Source organism: Cajanus cajan, chromosome 3, assembly GCF_000230855.2.
Source record: "Cajanus cajan strain Asha chromosome 3, NIPB_CcT2T_4, whole genome shotgun sequence".
NCBI classification, from domain to species: domain Eukaryota; kingdom Viridiplantae; phylum Streptophyta; class Magnoliopsida; order Fabales; family Fabaceae; genus Cajanus; species Cajanus cajan.
The window spans coordinates 29,350,665-29,367,455 of NC_138519.1; the positions used below are offsets into that span (position 1 = coordinate 29,350,665).

The 16,791-nt window shown below is 35.2% G+C and overlaps 1 protein-coding gene across 1 annotated transcript; it reads right to left on the reverse strand.

The window, feature by feature from the left end:
• Positions 1-5,901: 5,901 nt before the first annotated feature.
• Positions 5,902-7,218, reverse strand: LOC145956210 (uncharacterized). The gene has a single exon (XM_083071776.1). It carries the CDS (start codon positions 7,216-7,218, stop codon positions 5,902-5,904), a length of 1,317 nt encoding a protein of 438 aa, XP_082927902.1.
• Positions 7,219-16,791: the final 9,573 nt, after the last annotated feature.

Below are 16,791 nucleotides of genomic sequence, written 5' to 3' on the forward strand. Positions count from 1 at the left end.
CTCCTCAGGGTGGAGCATAGTCAGTGCAATGTTACAGATGTGGAGAAGCTCACATGGTTAGAGATTGTTCCTATTCGGGGAATGTTTTTTTTCAGATGTGGCAGGCCAGGCCACATTTCTTGAGATTGTCAGATGCCATCGACTCCATCTGGGAGTGCCCCGAGGCCAGTTAGGCCTATGGTTGCGGAGAGAGTAATTTTCTTTATCAGGTGTAGAGGCTTCCATTTCATCAGATTTGGTGAAGGTGAAGGTGAAGGGGAAAGCAGCAGGTGAGGATGTTTTGTTCCTGTTTGATTCTGGTGCCACACATTCATTTATTTTTGTTGATTGCGTGGGGAGATTGGGTTGTCAGTGTCTGCATTGCACGTTGATTTGTATGTATTTACTCTGGCTTTAATTTCTTTGGTGACATCGAGATGTGTGTGAGATGTCCAATCGAGGTGTTTGGTAAGAGGTTTCGAGTGAACCTGATTGTGTTGTTCAAGGTGGATATCGACATAATCTTAGGGATGGATTGGTTATCTGCCCATCACATCCTTATAGATTGTGCTCGAAGAGAGTTGGTATTTCCTCAGTTGGAGGATGAGGTGTTGTTGTTAGTGGGTTAGGCTGAGTAGTTGATGAGAGATGGAGCTGAGTGCTTCATGTTGTTTATCGCCTTGAGTGTTGAGACAGAGAGGGCCATCACTAGGATTGAGAGTGTCAGTGAGTTTCCTGAGGTGTTCTCAGATGATGTGCCAAGATTGTCACCTATGCGTGAAGTTGTGTTTAGCATTGATCTGGTACTGGGTGCAAGACCAGTATTAGTGGCTTTTTATAGGATGACTTCAGCTGAGTTGGTAGAGCTAAAGAAACAGATTGAGGATTTGTTGGAAAAACAGATGGTGAGGTCCAATGTTTCTCCTTGGGGTGCCCTGGTACTATTAGTAGAGAATGATGGTGGGGCCTGTTTGTGTGTTGATTATTGGCAACTGAATAAGTTGACGATAAGGAATAAGTATCCACTTCTGAGGATTGATGATTTGATGGATTAGTTGAAGGGAGCTTCGGTGTTTTTGATGATTGATTTAAGATCCAGATACCATCAAATTAGAGTAAAGGAGAGTGACATACCGAAGACTGCTTTCAAGACTAGGTATGGTCATTGTGAGTATGTAGTGATGCATTTCGGTGTCACTAATGCTCCAACAGTGTTTATGAATTACATGAACAGGATTTTTAGGTCATTCTTGGACAGGTTTGTGGTGGTCTTCATTGATTATATATTGGTGTATTCTAGATCTTTGGAGGATCACCGTGAGCATTTGAGATCGGTTTTGGAGGTGTTGAGGGAGAGACAGTTGTATGCCAAACTGTCCAAGTGTGAGTTTTGGTTGTCCGAGGTGAGATTTTTGGGGCATGTGATATCAGCAGACAGGATTGCAGTAGACCTAGCCAATGTGGAGGCTGTGATTCAGTGGGAGCATCCGAGGACTGCTACGGAGATTACAAGTTTTGTTGGGTTAGCAGGTTACTATCAGAGATTCATAGAAGGTTTCTCTCGAATAGTAATGCCTTTGACTCAACTGACCCGAAAGGATCAGCTTTTTTGTGTGGACGAATGCTTGTGAGCAGAGTTTTCAGGAGTTGAAGAGACGGTTAACTACTTCTCCAGTTTTGGTGTTACCTAATACTGGTGAGTATTTTGATGTGTTCTATGATGCTTCTCACCAGGGGTTGGGCTGTGTGTTGATGCATGAAGGGAGAGTAGTAGAGTATGTTTCGAGGCAACTTAAGACTAATGAGAGAAATTATCCTACTCATGATTTGGAGCTTGCAGTTGTGGTGTTTGCCTTGAAGTCGTGGAAGCACTATATGTATGGTGCGAGATTCAGCATATTCAGTGATCACAAGAGTTTGAAGTACTTGTTCGATTAGAAGGAGCTGAATATGAGGCAGAGGAGGTGGATGGAATTCCTAAAGGACTTCGATTTTCAGTTGATGTATCATCCTGGGAAGGCGAGTGTGGTAGTAGATGTATTGAGTAAGAAATCTATTCATGTGTCGGTTATGATGATTAGGGAGTTGGAACTGATTGATTAATTCAGAGATTTGAGACTAGAGGTGGAGGTTGTTCAAGATCACATTAGTTGTGGTATGATCACCATAACTAATGAGTTCTTGAGATAGGTGGGAACTAAGCAATTACATGATCCAGAGTTGTTGAGGATTTTGGGATTTCTTGGTACCGAGAGGGCAGCTGGTTTTGAGCTTAGTGCTGATGGAGGTTCCCGAGTGAAAGTGTGATAGTGTCACTAAGGACTTTGTGGTTGGGTTGCCTAGGACAGCTAGGAACAGTGACTCTATCTGGGTGATTGTTGATAGGTTGACAAAGTGTGCGCACTTTCTTCCTGTCAAGAGGTGGTCTTTGGAGAGGCTTGCACAGTTGTATATTAGAGAGATAGTACGGTTGCATGGAGTGCCTTCTAGTATTATCTTTGATAGAGATCCAAGGTTTACTTCCAGGTCGGCAGACTCTGCATCAGGCTTTGGGGACGAGGTTGAGGTTGAGCTCCGCTTATCATCCACAAACAAATGGTCAATCGGAGAGGACAATTCAGTTATTGGAGGATCTCTTGAGATCTTGTGTGTTGGATCATCTGGGTAGCTGGGAAGAGGTGTTACCATTGGTAAAGTTCACTTATAATAACAGTTATCACTTGAGTATTGGCATGGCACCTTTTGAGGCTTTGTATGGCAGGAGGTGTAGGACTCCATTATGTTGGTATCAAGAGGGTGAGTCAGTAGTGGTTGGTCCAGAGTTAGTTCTTTAGACTACTGGATGGTGAGATAGATTCAAGAAAGGTTGAGGGATACCCAAAGTCGAAAAAAGTCCTAGCTGATAGGAGGAGGAGACCTCTAGAGTTTGAAGAGGGAGAATATGTGTTTCACGTTTCACAGTTGAGGAAGTACATCAGAGACCCGAGTCACGTGGTAGAGATGGATGAGGTGCAAATTAGAGAGGATTTGACTTATGAGAAGAGACCGGTAGCTGTGATTGATCATAAGTTGAAGGAGCTTCGTGGCAAGTCCATCAGCTTGGTAAGGATTGTTTCGGATGCAGCTACTGGTGAGGTTACCTGGGAGTTGGAGACTCAGTTCAAGGGACAATATCCATTCCTCTCTTTAGGTAGACCTATTTTCGGGGACGAAAATTCCTGTTTGTTGGGGAGTATTGTAACGTGTTTAAAAAAAATTATAGGTGATTTAGTAGCCCAGAACGGGCCGTTCCCAATCTGGAACGGGCCGTTCCAAGCTACTGAATTCATCTATAAAACGTAGCTGAGAACGGGCCGTTCTGGAGGGAGAACGGGCCGTTCCAAATTCCAAAACGGGCTGTTCTAGTTGGAGAACGGGTTATTCCGGAGGGAGTACGGGTCATTTTGGATGGAGAACGGGCCGTTCTGGATAAATACCAGAACGGGCCGTTTTGATTTCAGAACGGGCCGTTCCGCATGTGGATTTTGTACGTGTTGAGGGAGTGCAGAACGGGCCGTTCCGATTTCGGTACAAGCCGTTCTGGCCACTCTGGAATGTCTATAAATAGGGGTTAGGGGCAGTTGAGGAGAATGAGTTTTTAGAGAGAAGTTTTAGAGAGAATGACTCTGGACTAGGAAGCTTGTTGTGGGAGGATTGAAGTTCCGGGTTGAACTTCGGAAGGGAATTCTACTTCTTCTTAGTTATTGGCTATTTTGAGCCAATCTTCAGGTGAGAGAAGCTAGAATGTTTGTTGTTAGGATTGCATGTGAGTTTAGAAACTCAATTGATGTATAAATGTTAAGAATCCATAGATGGATTGAAGAAAATATCATTTTTGGGGTTTTGAGAAAAAGGAAGATTTTGATGATATTGATGCATAGGTTGGATGCATGTGAGATTTAAGTTTATTTCAAGTTGTATGGAGCCTATGTATTGTGTTTTATGTTTGCATGTGGCTGTATGTGTTGGCTTGGATGAGAGTTTTGAAACTCTCTGACTGGGATTAGGCCGGATGTAGGTTGAGTGCGTTAGGCATAGAAAAGCTTAAAGCTCTTGGGTTGGTGTTAGGCCAGGCGCGAGCTGACTGTGCTGTGCGTGAATATATTTATAAATAATTGATTTAAATTATTGCTTATGCATGTTTAAAGTCGAAGTTTTAGATCATGTATGTATGATATATGATGTATGGTGAGGTATGATTCATATGTATGCTTTGTGATGATACGTATGAATGTTTGAATATGATATGACATGTGTATATGTTCATATGAGTATGTATATTAATCATAATGATGGGTAGATCATTTATGATGTATGATGCATTATTGCATGTGATGTTTTATGACATGTGTATGATTATTGATCATGATGGTAGGCATACCATTATGATGTATGATGCATGATTGCATGTGATGCCTATGGCATGAGTCTAGCCTAGGACTTGAGGAGAGTAAAAATATTTTTGAACTGGAAGAGCTCACATAGAATCTCTTGAGAGTGGTGCTTGGATAGGCCACTGATATATGAGAGTGGTGCTCAAGGAGGCCACTGGATTTGGGAGAGTGGTGCTCAAATAGGCCACTGGGTTGGGTGAGTCTCCTCTAAGTCCTTAGCTAATGTTGGAGCGGGGTATGAGGTCGAGGGTTATTCCCTTAACCAAGTACTCGGGAAGGTGCGTGGATCCTTGCGGATAGTCGGTGGGTGAACTCCACAATTGACTTGGTTACGTATGCCAAGGTCGTGGTAAGCCCGTACCCAGCTGTGCTATACCTGACGGTGGATCTGGACTTCCAAGTGTGTAAGTGACATCATCCGAGTAAACCCGAGTGAGGATTATATCCTGTTTAGCTGTGACCGAGTGGGCGCATTGGGCGTGAAAACGGTTGGGGTGGTTTCGGTAGGATGGAATGTCACTTATACAGCTCTATTGTTATGGAGATCTCCTAGGTGTATGCGTGACGACGCATTAGATGATTGATATGCATTGATATCTGTCATGAGATGCATTTATTGCATGATTATTAATATGATGAAGTGTGGTGTTTGACTTCATGATTGGCGGATTGTATTTTATGCATAAGTAGTATTGAATAGAGTGTATGGTGTGACTCTATGAATATGATTGATAGTTGGATGATGTGTAGCATAGATTTTATTCTGTACTTGTATGATTGGTTTTGAACTCTAGCTTACCCTTCTATTTTCATGTGGTGGAACTGCGATGATCATACTTGGTATGGGAGCAGGTCAGGGCTAGCTTGGAGTTGAGGTGTCCGTTGCGAGACAGGGAGTTTTGATGCTCGTGTTAGAGTTACCATTTTGGGTAACGGTTTGTCTGTACTTGACCGACACTAGGGAATATTATTTTTGGGATGACTGTACATATATGGAGTTCTATTTTATAACCAGAAACTTAGTTATTTTCATTTTTATTTGTACATGTATGTATGAGTTATCCAGCTTAATATTTCTCTTAATTTCACTAGCAGTAATGCGATTCCACTAAGTGTAGGGACCACGGCGGGTCGTTACAAAAACCTCAATGCTCTTCTCCACTAGGTCAGAGAATATAGCAAGCATACATCTCTGAAATGTTGCAGGAGCATTGCGCAGTCCAAATGGCATCTTCCGATAAGCAAAGACACCAAAAGGACAAGTGAAAGCGGTCTTCTCTTGATCTTCCGGATCAACCACAATCTGGTTGTAGCCTGAATACCCATCAAGAAAGCAATAATAAGCTTGGCCAGCTAATCTCTCAAGCATCTGATCCATGAACGGGAGTGGAAAATGATCCTTCCTTGTAGCTTTGTTGAGCTTACGATAATCAATGCACATTCTCCACCCCATGACTGTTCTAGAAGCAATCAACTCATTTTTCTCATTTTAAATCACCGTCATGCCACCCTTCTTTGGAACCACTTGTACAGGGCTCACCCATGCACTATTAGAAATAGGGTTGATCATACCGGCATCCAACAACTTAATCACTTCCTTCATCACTACCTCCTTCATCACAGGATTAAGCCTCCTCTGTGGTTGAGCAACCGGTTTGTACTCATCCTCCATAAATATCTTATGCATGCAATAGGTTGGGCTAATTCCCTTGAGATCAGAAATAGACCAACCAATTGCCCCTTGATAGAACTTCAATACTCTCACAAGCTTCTCCTCCTCTAATGTGGATAAGGAGCTACTTATGATAACCGGTTTGCTTCCACCTTCTTCTAGAAACACATACTTGAGATGAGAAGGAAGTATTTTCAACTCAAGCTTAGGGGTAATCTCCTCCCCTTCCTCCTTCAAATCTTCTATACGCATAGAAGTAGGTGTCACCTCCTTATATGAGTCAAGGCTTTTCAAACATGCCTCAATCTCTCTATCTTCTTCTTCATGGAGATATTTAACCATATTGATCAAGACTTTCTCCAAAGGAGTGGAAAAAGAGACCTGCTTCCTAGTATCTTCAATAAGGCCATCAATTACATCAACTCGGAAGCAACTGCTCTTGTCTTTGGGGTAGTGCATGGCATCAAAAATGTCAAAGTTGACTTCTTCATCATTCACTCTCACCTTAAGCTTCCCATCATCCACATCAATTAGAACTCGTGCAGTCTTCATGAATGGTCGACCAAGAATGAGAGGTACATCAATGTCCTCTTCTATATCCATCACCACAAAATCAGCGAGAAACAAGAAACGGTCCACCTTCACCAGAACATCCTCCACTATGTCATAAGGATACTTCACAGATCGATCAGCCAACTGCAAAGTCATGCGAGTGGGCTTCACCTCCAAATCACCAATCCTCTGAAGCATAGATAAGGGCATAAGATTGATGCTAGCCCCCAAATCAAGCAAAGCCTTAACAATAGCTAAACTCCCAATAGTGACTGGAAGAGTGAAACTACCAGGGTCCTTGGATTTTGTTGGCAACATCTTCTGGATAATAGCACTACACCCCGCCTCCAATGTAATGGTCTCCTCTTCAAAATATTTTCTCTTCTTGGTGAGGAGCTTCTTCATGAACTTGGCATAGGTATGCATTTGCTCTAATGCCTCGGAGAACGGAATTTCGATCTGCAAGGTCTTGAAAATCTCTAAGAACCGAGCATATTGTCTCTCCTTATCTCTTCTTGAAGGTGCATGAGGATATGGTAGGCTCTTGGTGGGTGGCACCTTTACAATACTCCTCTCCTCCATGGGTGCTTTCTTTTTCTCTCTACTAGCTCCTTCTTTCTCTTTTTCAATTTCTTTCTTTTTCTCACTCTTTTTGTCATTTTCATTTTTCATTTTATTCTCATCAACCAACTCACTTCCTTCACCCCTTCTCCATACTCCTAGGCCCTCTAGGATGATCTCCTCATCAACACTAGCATCATCTTCTACTCCCATATCATTTTTTTTATTCACTCTCATTCTTCTTCTCACTCTCCTTCACCACAAATTCCTGACCACTCCTTGTAGATACTATATTCAAGTGCCCTTTCAGGTTTTGCTCGGTATTGGCTAAGAAAGAACCCTTTTTTTGCTCTGCTAGCTGTTTTGCTATCTTCCCCACCTGTATCTCCAGATTTTTAATTGAAGCATCAGTGTTCTTTTGGTTGGACATAGACAATTGCATGAATTGTTGCAGCGTGTCTTCCAACTTGGTGGTTCTCTCATATAAAGGTGGGTGTTGGTGTTGATGTGGAGGCCTGCTACTTGATGAAGCATTCATATCTGGCTTGTTTCCACCATAGTTATTTCTCCACCCCTGATTTGAATTTTGCGAATAGGGGTGTTGAGAGAAATTTTGCCGCCCTTGATTCCCCATATAGTTCACTTCTTCACCTTGGGAACTAGATGATCCGGCACAATAACCATTCGGGTGGTCACCTCCACAAAAATCACATGATAACACTTGTTGCATAGGAGGAGCATTAGATTGCATAGCTTGAAGTTGTTGAGGTAGCTTGGCCATTTGTTGATTCAATGCTTCAATTTGTTGGGAAAGTAGCTTGTTTTGAGCTAACACCGCATCTTGAGTACTCAACTCCAAAACTCCCCTCTTGTGTGAAGAGCTTCTACCATGCTGGCTCCTAAAGTCTGTGGAGGCCATGGACTCAATGATGGTGATGGCTCCTAAACCCTAAACCTCCTCAACAGTGATTTGTACCTCTCCCATGCTTCACATAATGGCTCATCCGCACCTTGAGCAAAGGTAGCAATAGCAGTTCTGGCCTCAGTGTTCTTGGACGGGGGAAAGAACCTGGCTAAGAATTTAGTCTCCACATCCCTCCAAGTGGTCAGGCTTTGGTTTGGCTGAGAATGAAGCCAAGCCTTAGCCTTCCCATTCAGAGAAAATGGAAACAACCTCATGAACAGTGCCTCTTCATCCGCACCTAAAACTCCAACTGAGCCACACAACTCATAGAAAGTGTAGAGATGAGTATGTGGGTCTTCATGATCCAGGCCAGAAAATTGATGAGAGCTGATAAGCTGTAGGAGTGCAGGCTTCATTTCTGCTAGTCTGTCATTCATTGTAGGTCTCACAATGCTAGAGAATTCCCTCGGGCTAGTGTAGGTGAAAGCATCACCTATAGTGCGCCTTCGGTTTGGATTTTCATTGTGAGCACCACCGTCACCTTCCATAGTGAACTCAGGAATATCAGAAACAAAAACTTCAGGAATATGAGTGGTTGGTTGGCCAACTGGATTTACTCTGTTCCTCATTCTCCTCATGTTGCTATTATTCCTCCTTGCCGTGCGTTCAATCTCAGGATCGTCCAACAGCGGCTCAGAAGAAGCAGTACCTCTGGTTCGAATAGTACCTTGCATACAAGAGAAAACAAAAGACTAGAGTGCACAAGTCAGCCCAAAGAGTTCATTTGCGAAAATAGAAATTAACAATAAAAGTAAAGGAACAAGTCACAAATAGCTATAAATACTAAATTACCTTGCTAATCCCCGGCAACGGCGCCAAAAACTTGTTGAGATTTCCGTTGAACCACTTTTGTTATCACTTTAAATCATTTTTGTTCTATCAACGGTCTCAAACACAGCAAGTATACTGGCCGTTCAAGTAGTAAAATTATCGTATCCACAGGGATTAGTAGGTAAAATAAGCATTTATTGACTATTCGTGACTAAAGAATAATTCCAATTTTGTAGTTTGTCATGTAAATGTGAATTAAAGAGTATGACTACTGGAATGTTAATTATAAAAATATTTGATTGTGAGTGGAAAAGGATAGAAATGGTATTATGATTTTTGTGAGATTGTGGGGTCAGATTTCACCGAACGTTATACTAATGAATCCTTAATCTCTTGTTACATACATTGCTTAGTCAACCCATAAGTTTACTCAAACCTAATCTCTTAGAGCAAGAGCCTAGGTGCGGATATTGAATATCAATTCCTTGAGTATCCAATACCTACACCCGCATTACGGGCTAGGGTTTAAGACTACTAATAGGCCAAGCTCCATTCCTAGATACATTTCCCACTAGGCATTTGTTTCAGAGCTAGTTTCAATGGTTATTTTCCAACACCCAATGGAACCTATATCATGCAATGGAGAATCAATCCAAAGCAAGCATTAAGAATAGAAACATACACAACAATGAATGAAACAACATGTATATATATCATTAAAACGTAAGGATTACAATATAATTCGTTGGTTACATCTAACCTCACAAAATGATGGGTAGAACCACTCAAAACAATGAGGGTAACAAAAAATAGAGATGGAAGAGAGAATGAAGAACCGAAGGAAAGACCCACACACGAACGGTCCCAAGCTTTGGGAATCCCTTCCTTAGCTCCTCAAACGCGTCCAATGTGTGAATGAGGAAGAAGCCCTCGAAAATGTCTTCAAATACGAGCTTGGGGAGTCAGATTAGGGTTATGCGCCTGACGCATAAGTCTTTGCGCCCGGCGCAGGACCTTCCAGGAAGGTCAAATACTCTCTGCCTCAGGACAAGCCCGGCGCAATTCCTTTTACGCCCGACGCAATGCCTTCCAAAGAGTTTAAGTTACTCTCTGTCTCGATCACGCCCGGCGAGGGTAGTCTCGCGCCCGGCGCAGTCACTCTTCTCTGCTCCTTAGCTCTTTAGATTTCCAATCCAAAGGATCTTCAACTTTCAACTCTTCACTCAATACCCACACAAAAAATGAGGTGTATTAAGGTATTGTTAGATGAAATTGGGTTAGCTATATCTGCATACAAAATGAATCAAAAAGAGAACAATTATCTTGCAATGGTGCAAAGGATGAGTGAAATTGTTCAATAAGTCTTGTCCAAAAAGAAGTATAATTGAGACTTAACACAATTCATCAAATTCTTGTTTTACTTTAAATAGATCTCATCATACTATTTATTTCTTATTTCTCAATATCAAGATAATCAAAATCGAGATTTTAGTTTGATGCAAAATTAGGTCACAGAATCATAAATCATAGATTCGTAACAAAAAACATAAGATTCTACTGAAATTATAAAATCAAATTATATCCATATAAAATCTTATGTGTACATCTAATATAGTATAAAGCCTAAAAACCTATTTTGGTCCTTTATAATAATTGTTTGTTTCAATTTAGTCCCACTTTTATTTTTTGTCTCAATTTGGTCCCTAATAAATTAATTGGTTGCAATGTCGGACTTCGGTCAAAATTATTTAAACAGAGTTAACTGTTAGCCACGTGGATGCTACATGGATGCCACGTGGAAGCTACGTAGATGCCACGTGGATGTCAAATTTTTGTCATGCATCTGGAACCAGAGCGGCCCGTTCTGGTTTCACTCTTGGTGTGTTAATTTTGCATCTGGAACGGGTCGTTTTGGTTCGAAGATTATATCCAGAAATTTTAGATTGTGAGGACAATACTTATTTGTATATTTGTAATATTAAAAATTTTATATATAATTTTTGAAAGTATAAATATATATATTATAGTTATTTTTTACAATTTTTTATATCTACAATTATGATTAAGGATGAAAATAAACTAGGTCAGATTATGTTATATTATAATTTAATATATTTAAACCTAATTTTTGTTAAAAATACATGTTATAAATATTATATATTTATCTGTCATAGACATTTTTTAAAATGTTTGATAACATAACAATCTTAAAAACCTACTTAATAATAATTTAACACTAATAAAAACATATAAATAAATATGTTAAATCTTATAAAAATCAAGTTTAATTTATTTATCATATAAAGATGTTTTTAATATGTGATATAAATTTTTACAATTTTAATTTTTTTTATCAACATAAACAATAAATAGAAAATACAGAAGTTTGACAAATATCAGATAAATGAATAACTCCTCGAAATTTATATTTTATACATACGATAATTTAAATATATATATATATATATATATATATATATCTTAGAATATAATTTTTAATTTTTAAAATATATTATTTTTTAGGTAAAAAAGTTTGTATGTGTAAATGGTTTGCTTTCGATTTTTGAACCACACTAGTGCACTATGTTGGTTGGCGTTCTGGAACGGCCCGTTCTGAATCCAAAACGACCCGTTTTGGAAACCAGAACGACCCATTCTGGTTTCAAAACGACCCGTTCTGCTGCACGCGTTGGTGTTAAATAATACATCTGAAACGGGTCGTTCTAGATGCAAAATTTACACACCATGAGTGCGACCGGAACGAGCCGTTTCGGTTTCAGAACGGGCCGTTCTGGTTCCAGATGCATGACAAAATTTGACATCTACATGGCATCCACGTGGCATCTACATCACGTGGCATCCACAAGTCCGACATTGCAATCAATTAATTTATTAGGGACCAAATTGAGACCAAAAATAAAATTGAGACTAAATTAAAACAAACGATTATTATAAGGGACTAAAATAGGTTTTTAGTCTCGTATAAATAAGAGGGAAAAAGATCATCATAACACATGAAATATTTAATTTAAATTTAAATTGATAATAACATGTTGAGAAATTCTATGGTACCCATGTTATTTGAGAGGGTACCGGTACAGTTGTAATTACAATTTTATTTTATATTTTATATTTTTAATAATTTATTTAAATAATATTTATGATATTTTATTCTTTCAATTTTTAAATTATTTAGTTATTTTATTTTTTATTTTATATATTCTAATTTTATTTATAATAATATTATTATATATTTAAATAGTTTAATTTTAATAATTTTTTATGTATTTTTTGTCTTTTCACTTAAAATTTTTAAATTTCTATAATAATTTTTTAAGTATATTTTTGTCTTTTTATCTTAAATTTTTGAATTTCTATATTATAATTTTAATAATTTTTTATTTCTATTATTTATTAATTTTTTTCTTTTTAATGTTTTATAACATGAAATCTTATAATTTTAATTTCTTTAATTTTATTTTACTTTTGATTTTATAAATATAATTTAGATTATTTATTTTATAATTAAATTAATTCTTTTAAATTTTTTATAAATTTATATATTAAAAATATATTAAAATTTTTTACTGTAACAATTTCCTAACATATTTATAAGCATATTAAAAAAGGTTGCGTGTCCTGCTCGTTCACATCGAATGTCACTTGCAATCTCGCGGTTGCGATAAGTGATACGTGAAGAACAAGAATGAAAGGTTGTACACTTGTACGTACTGCTCGTTCACGTTCGTCACCTTTCAATTCATGATTTGATAATATTATATTATTAGTAGTCATTAGATATTTAGGTTTAGTGGCTGAACAAACTTTGATTTGGGTTTAGGTTATGGATTATAGTTTTATTAGGCCCAAAACGTAAAAATGAGACTTAATAATAATGGCTCATAATATATACCTTATTTATTTATTTATTTATAAGTACACTTTCTTTATTTTTTAACAAATATAAAATATTTGTATTTTTTTTTAATTTTATATTTTTAACTTTTGATTTGCTATGTTTTTTTACATATTTTTTCTAGTTTTTATATGCACTATTTCGTCTACCTCTAAATTTTTATCTATTATCGAGAAAGTCACACACCTATAATATTATTAAAAATACTTTTACGTTTTACATATGTGTAAAAACTAAAAGTGAGAGGAGAGGAAATAAAAGTAAGAAAATTGAAAGAGAATCGGAGAAAGTAATATAAAACTAAAAAAATTAAAATTATTTATCAAAATAAGTGAGGTGAAAAAAAGATAAGGAAATGCATGTAAAAATTAAAAAGAATGAGAGAAAATATATAAAAAAAGTACTAAATTAAATATTATGAATATAAAATTAAAAAATTAAAAATTAAAAAAATATTTTAAAATTTTAATTATTTTTTTAAAACAAGAGGGGTACGTATAAAAAAAAGGGAGGTGTATATAACATCAACCAATAATAATAGGTATAGGCCCAAATAAAAAGTTAAAATCCTGAACAAAACCTAAAAGTCTGAACTTGAAAGCTAAAAGGGAGAGACGCAGAAATGGCCGCTCCTACTACTCTACCATGCTTGAGTTTAGACGATTGTGCATTCGGACGAGTAGGCACTTAGAGGTAAGATCACGTGATTCTGTCAACCTTGCTCAATATGTTCAGACGCTGGCGCAACCCTTTGAAAGAAAAGTGAAGATATTATTTTAGTCAACGAAAGAAAAGACGAGGATCACTTGTTTTATATACTTTTTTTCCTGGTTTCTTTTGTTGTATTCTCTTGGATGTTAGTTTTCTTGGGACTTACACCTTCATATCTTTGCTTTTTTCCTCTCTTCATCACTTTCAGTTTATTGCTCACCATTTGGAGTTGTGAAAAGGGAAGACAGATCTCAACTTACATTCCTAGAACAGATCAGACCAGGTTTGTTCCTTTGTTTATAGCTCATGAATCTATATATATCAAGAAATTTCACTCATATAAAGATAAATATGGATATCTATTATGAAGTGCATCTTTCAAGACAGACAGACAATAGGAGTAGTTGCTTGGTGAATGAATTGAAGATTAAGAGCTTTCCTCTGTTTTGGTTTGTTTCACTCTCTAGGTAAGATCTAATCACTTACTTGCGCTCTTTTCATGGATCCATTGCTAAGTAAATATATTTCTAAGCTGCCTATCTCGCATCAGCTTCAAATCGAGGAGAATATTCAGAAAAGGGAAAGAAAATGTGAGGTGAAGACAAAGGAGATAAGAAATTGAAAAATGGAGTACTAACTCTGGTGAAGAATAAGAGCTTTCCTCATTCTTATTCTTAGTTTGTGTCACACAAGGTAAGATTCTAAATATTCTTGCAAGAATTTTTTTTCTCCTTCATGTTCTGCTCTATTTTTGTTTTATTAATTAAATTTAGGGGATGTATTGATTTAGAATTTTAAAAGATTTTTTTTAGTAAAAAAATTTGTTGATATTCAATCAGGATTTTATGTCACTTAAAAACAATATACTGGTATTCAATTTGGATTTTTAAGATTTTTAAAATAGTCCATTAAAATCTATTGATATTTATTTAAGATTTTTTATAGCTTAAAAATAATTCATTAGTATTAAAAAATATAAGAATTTTAAAATATTGTAATATTAGAGAGATTTTGAAAGACTTTCTAGTGTTATTTATAAATACCAAATTTATAAAACAATTTCATCCAAACCATCAAATTTTGGAAGATTGTTTAAAGTGACTTTAAGTGCTTCAAGAATTGTTAATAATACTGCACTACTGTTTAGTGCTCATATATAATGTAGCATTGTTCGCATTTCATTCCCCTATTTTGTGAAACTCTGATATGTAAATGACAGTATCGTTGACTTCTCTATTTTTCTCTTCATTCTCTTTAATTGACTTGTTCTATTTTATTTTATTTAGTTGAATTTATTCCTTTATATAAAACAAAAAAAATGCTTAAAATTTTAATTTTTAAGTGATTCTTTTATAACACACACCAAGAAAGGTGAAAGGTGAAAGGTGAAAGGTGAAAGGTGAAATTGATATATAAGGATTAAGGATATATAAACATAAATTTTTATATTAAAAAAATTATAAGATAAAATTAAATTATACATAAATTAATTTTTTTTTTGGTAAAGTACATAAATTAATTTGTTAAAGTTGAAATCTTTTTTAGTTTATTTAAAAATGTATTTTTAATTTACACATAAATTAGTTTTAGATAAGTTATAAAAATTTATTTATTTTTATTTTCTTTTCATATAAGTACTTATAAAAGAAATTTATATAAATTAACTTAGAAGTTATAATTGTTCCAGTGAAAAATTCACCTTTTCTAACAAATTCATCATTTAACTCCTACTTTTAAAATAGGAGGTTATTGTATTATGTTTATAGTTTAGCTTTCTCTTGTAAGAAAAAGAAAAATATTATCAAACTTGAAATTTCATGGTCACCGACAAAATCAAGTACTAGAGAAATTCTTTCTTCATTGATTGTTTTCAAAAATCCGAAAGAAATTTTTTTAAAGTTTGATTATATAAATTTCTTTTATAACAAATGTTTATATTAATAGTTTAAATGAAAGTTCTTTACATTTTTAATTTCGGACTAGAAACTCAGGATCAATTAAAATTTGAATATGATAAATTATGGAATTCTTATAATTTATAAAAAAGGTTTTTTTATTTTTTATTTTTTATTTTTTATAATTCAATTAAATGTGAAATCTATAATTATACTTTTTATTACTATTAAAGATATTTTTTCTTTAATTTTTTTTTGGTCTATTAGATATAACTAACGATTATTTCTTGACTTAGTTATAAATAAGGATATGACAACAAAAAAAACTAATTATAAGTATGATATAATAACAAAGTACTTTAAGGCCTCCCAAACATGATCCTACCATACATTTAACGATAGAATTACCATTTTAATCCTTAAAAATATCATATATTAAATTTCAGGTATTAATAATTTCTGTGATCTTATTTTTGTAATTTTAACAACTAAAATAATTTTTATTTAATAATATATAAGAACAAATAATGTTTGTTTAGTAAATTTTAAGCATTGAAATGACATTTTTTTATTTCAAGGACTAAATACACTGATATTTGTAATTCAAGGATTAATTTTTGATTCATTAATTCAAGGATTAATTTTTTATTCATTAATTCAAGAATTAATTTAATTATCGTATATTTTATTGCTTGATGAAACATAAAAAATAACATTAAACAAATTTTGCATGCAAAATAAAGTTGATGAATTATCCAAATAATGATACGCAAATCACATAGTTGTAATTGGTACCGATTTAATTTGGTTTAAATATTTTAAACAATGGAAAATTTTCTCACTGATTCTTGTCACTACCATTATCTTCATTAATTTATAACTCTTCATTTATTTAGTCAATTCTCCTTTGTCATAAAATAAAATAGGTTGAGTGGGATGAACAAATTAGAATGACTTGACAAAAACATTTATATTTAATTCACAATATTGAACTGAATTACTCTCTCTTTTTTCTTTTTTCTACTTCTCTCCTTTCTCTGTGTCCTTTTTCTTCTTTTCTCTATTTTCCTCCCCCTTTCCAATCGGTTTTTTCTCCTTATTTCTCTTACTTCTCTCTCATATTTCTTATTAAATATTATCTAATATTAAATTTATTTTAAATTATGAAATATTTATAAATAAGTATTTATATTTCATAACATTTAATAAAATTTCCCTTCAAAAAAAATTTAATAAAATTTTTCTCTATATATATATATAAGAATAAATTTTATATTTAGTGAAAATTAATTTGTCCTATTTAATTTAAAAAAATTTATATTAATTTATTCAAACAA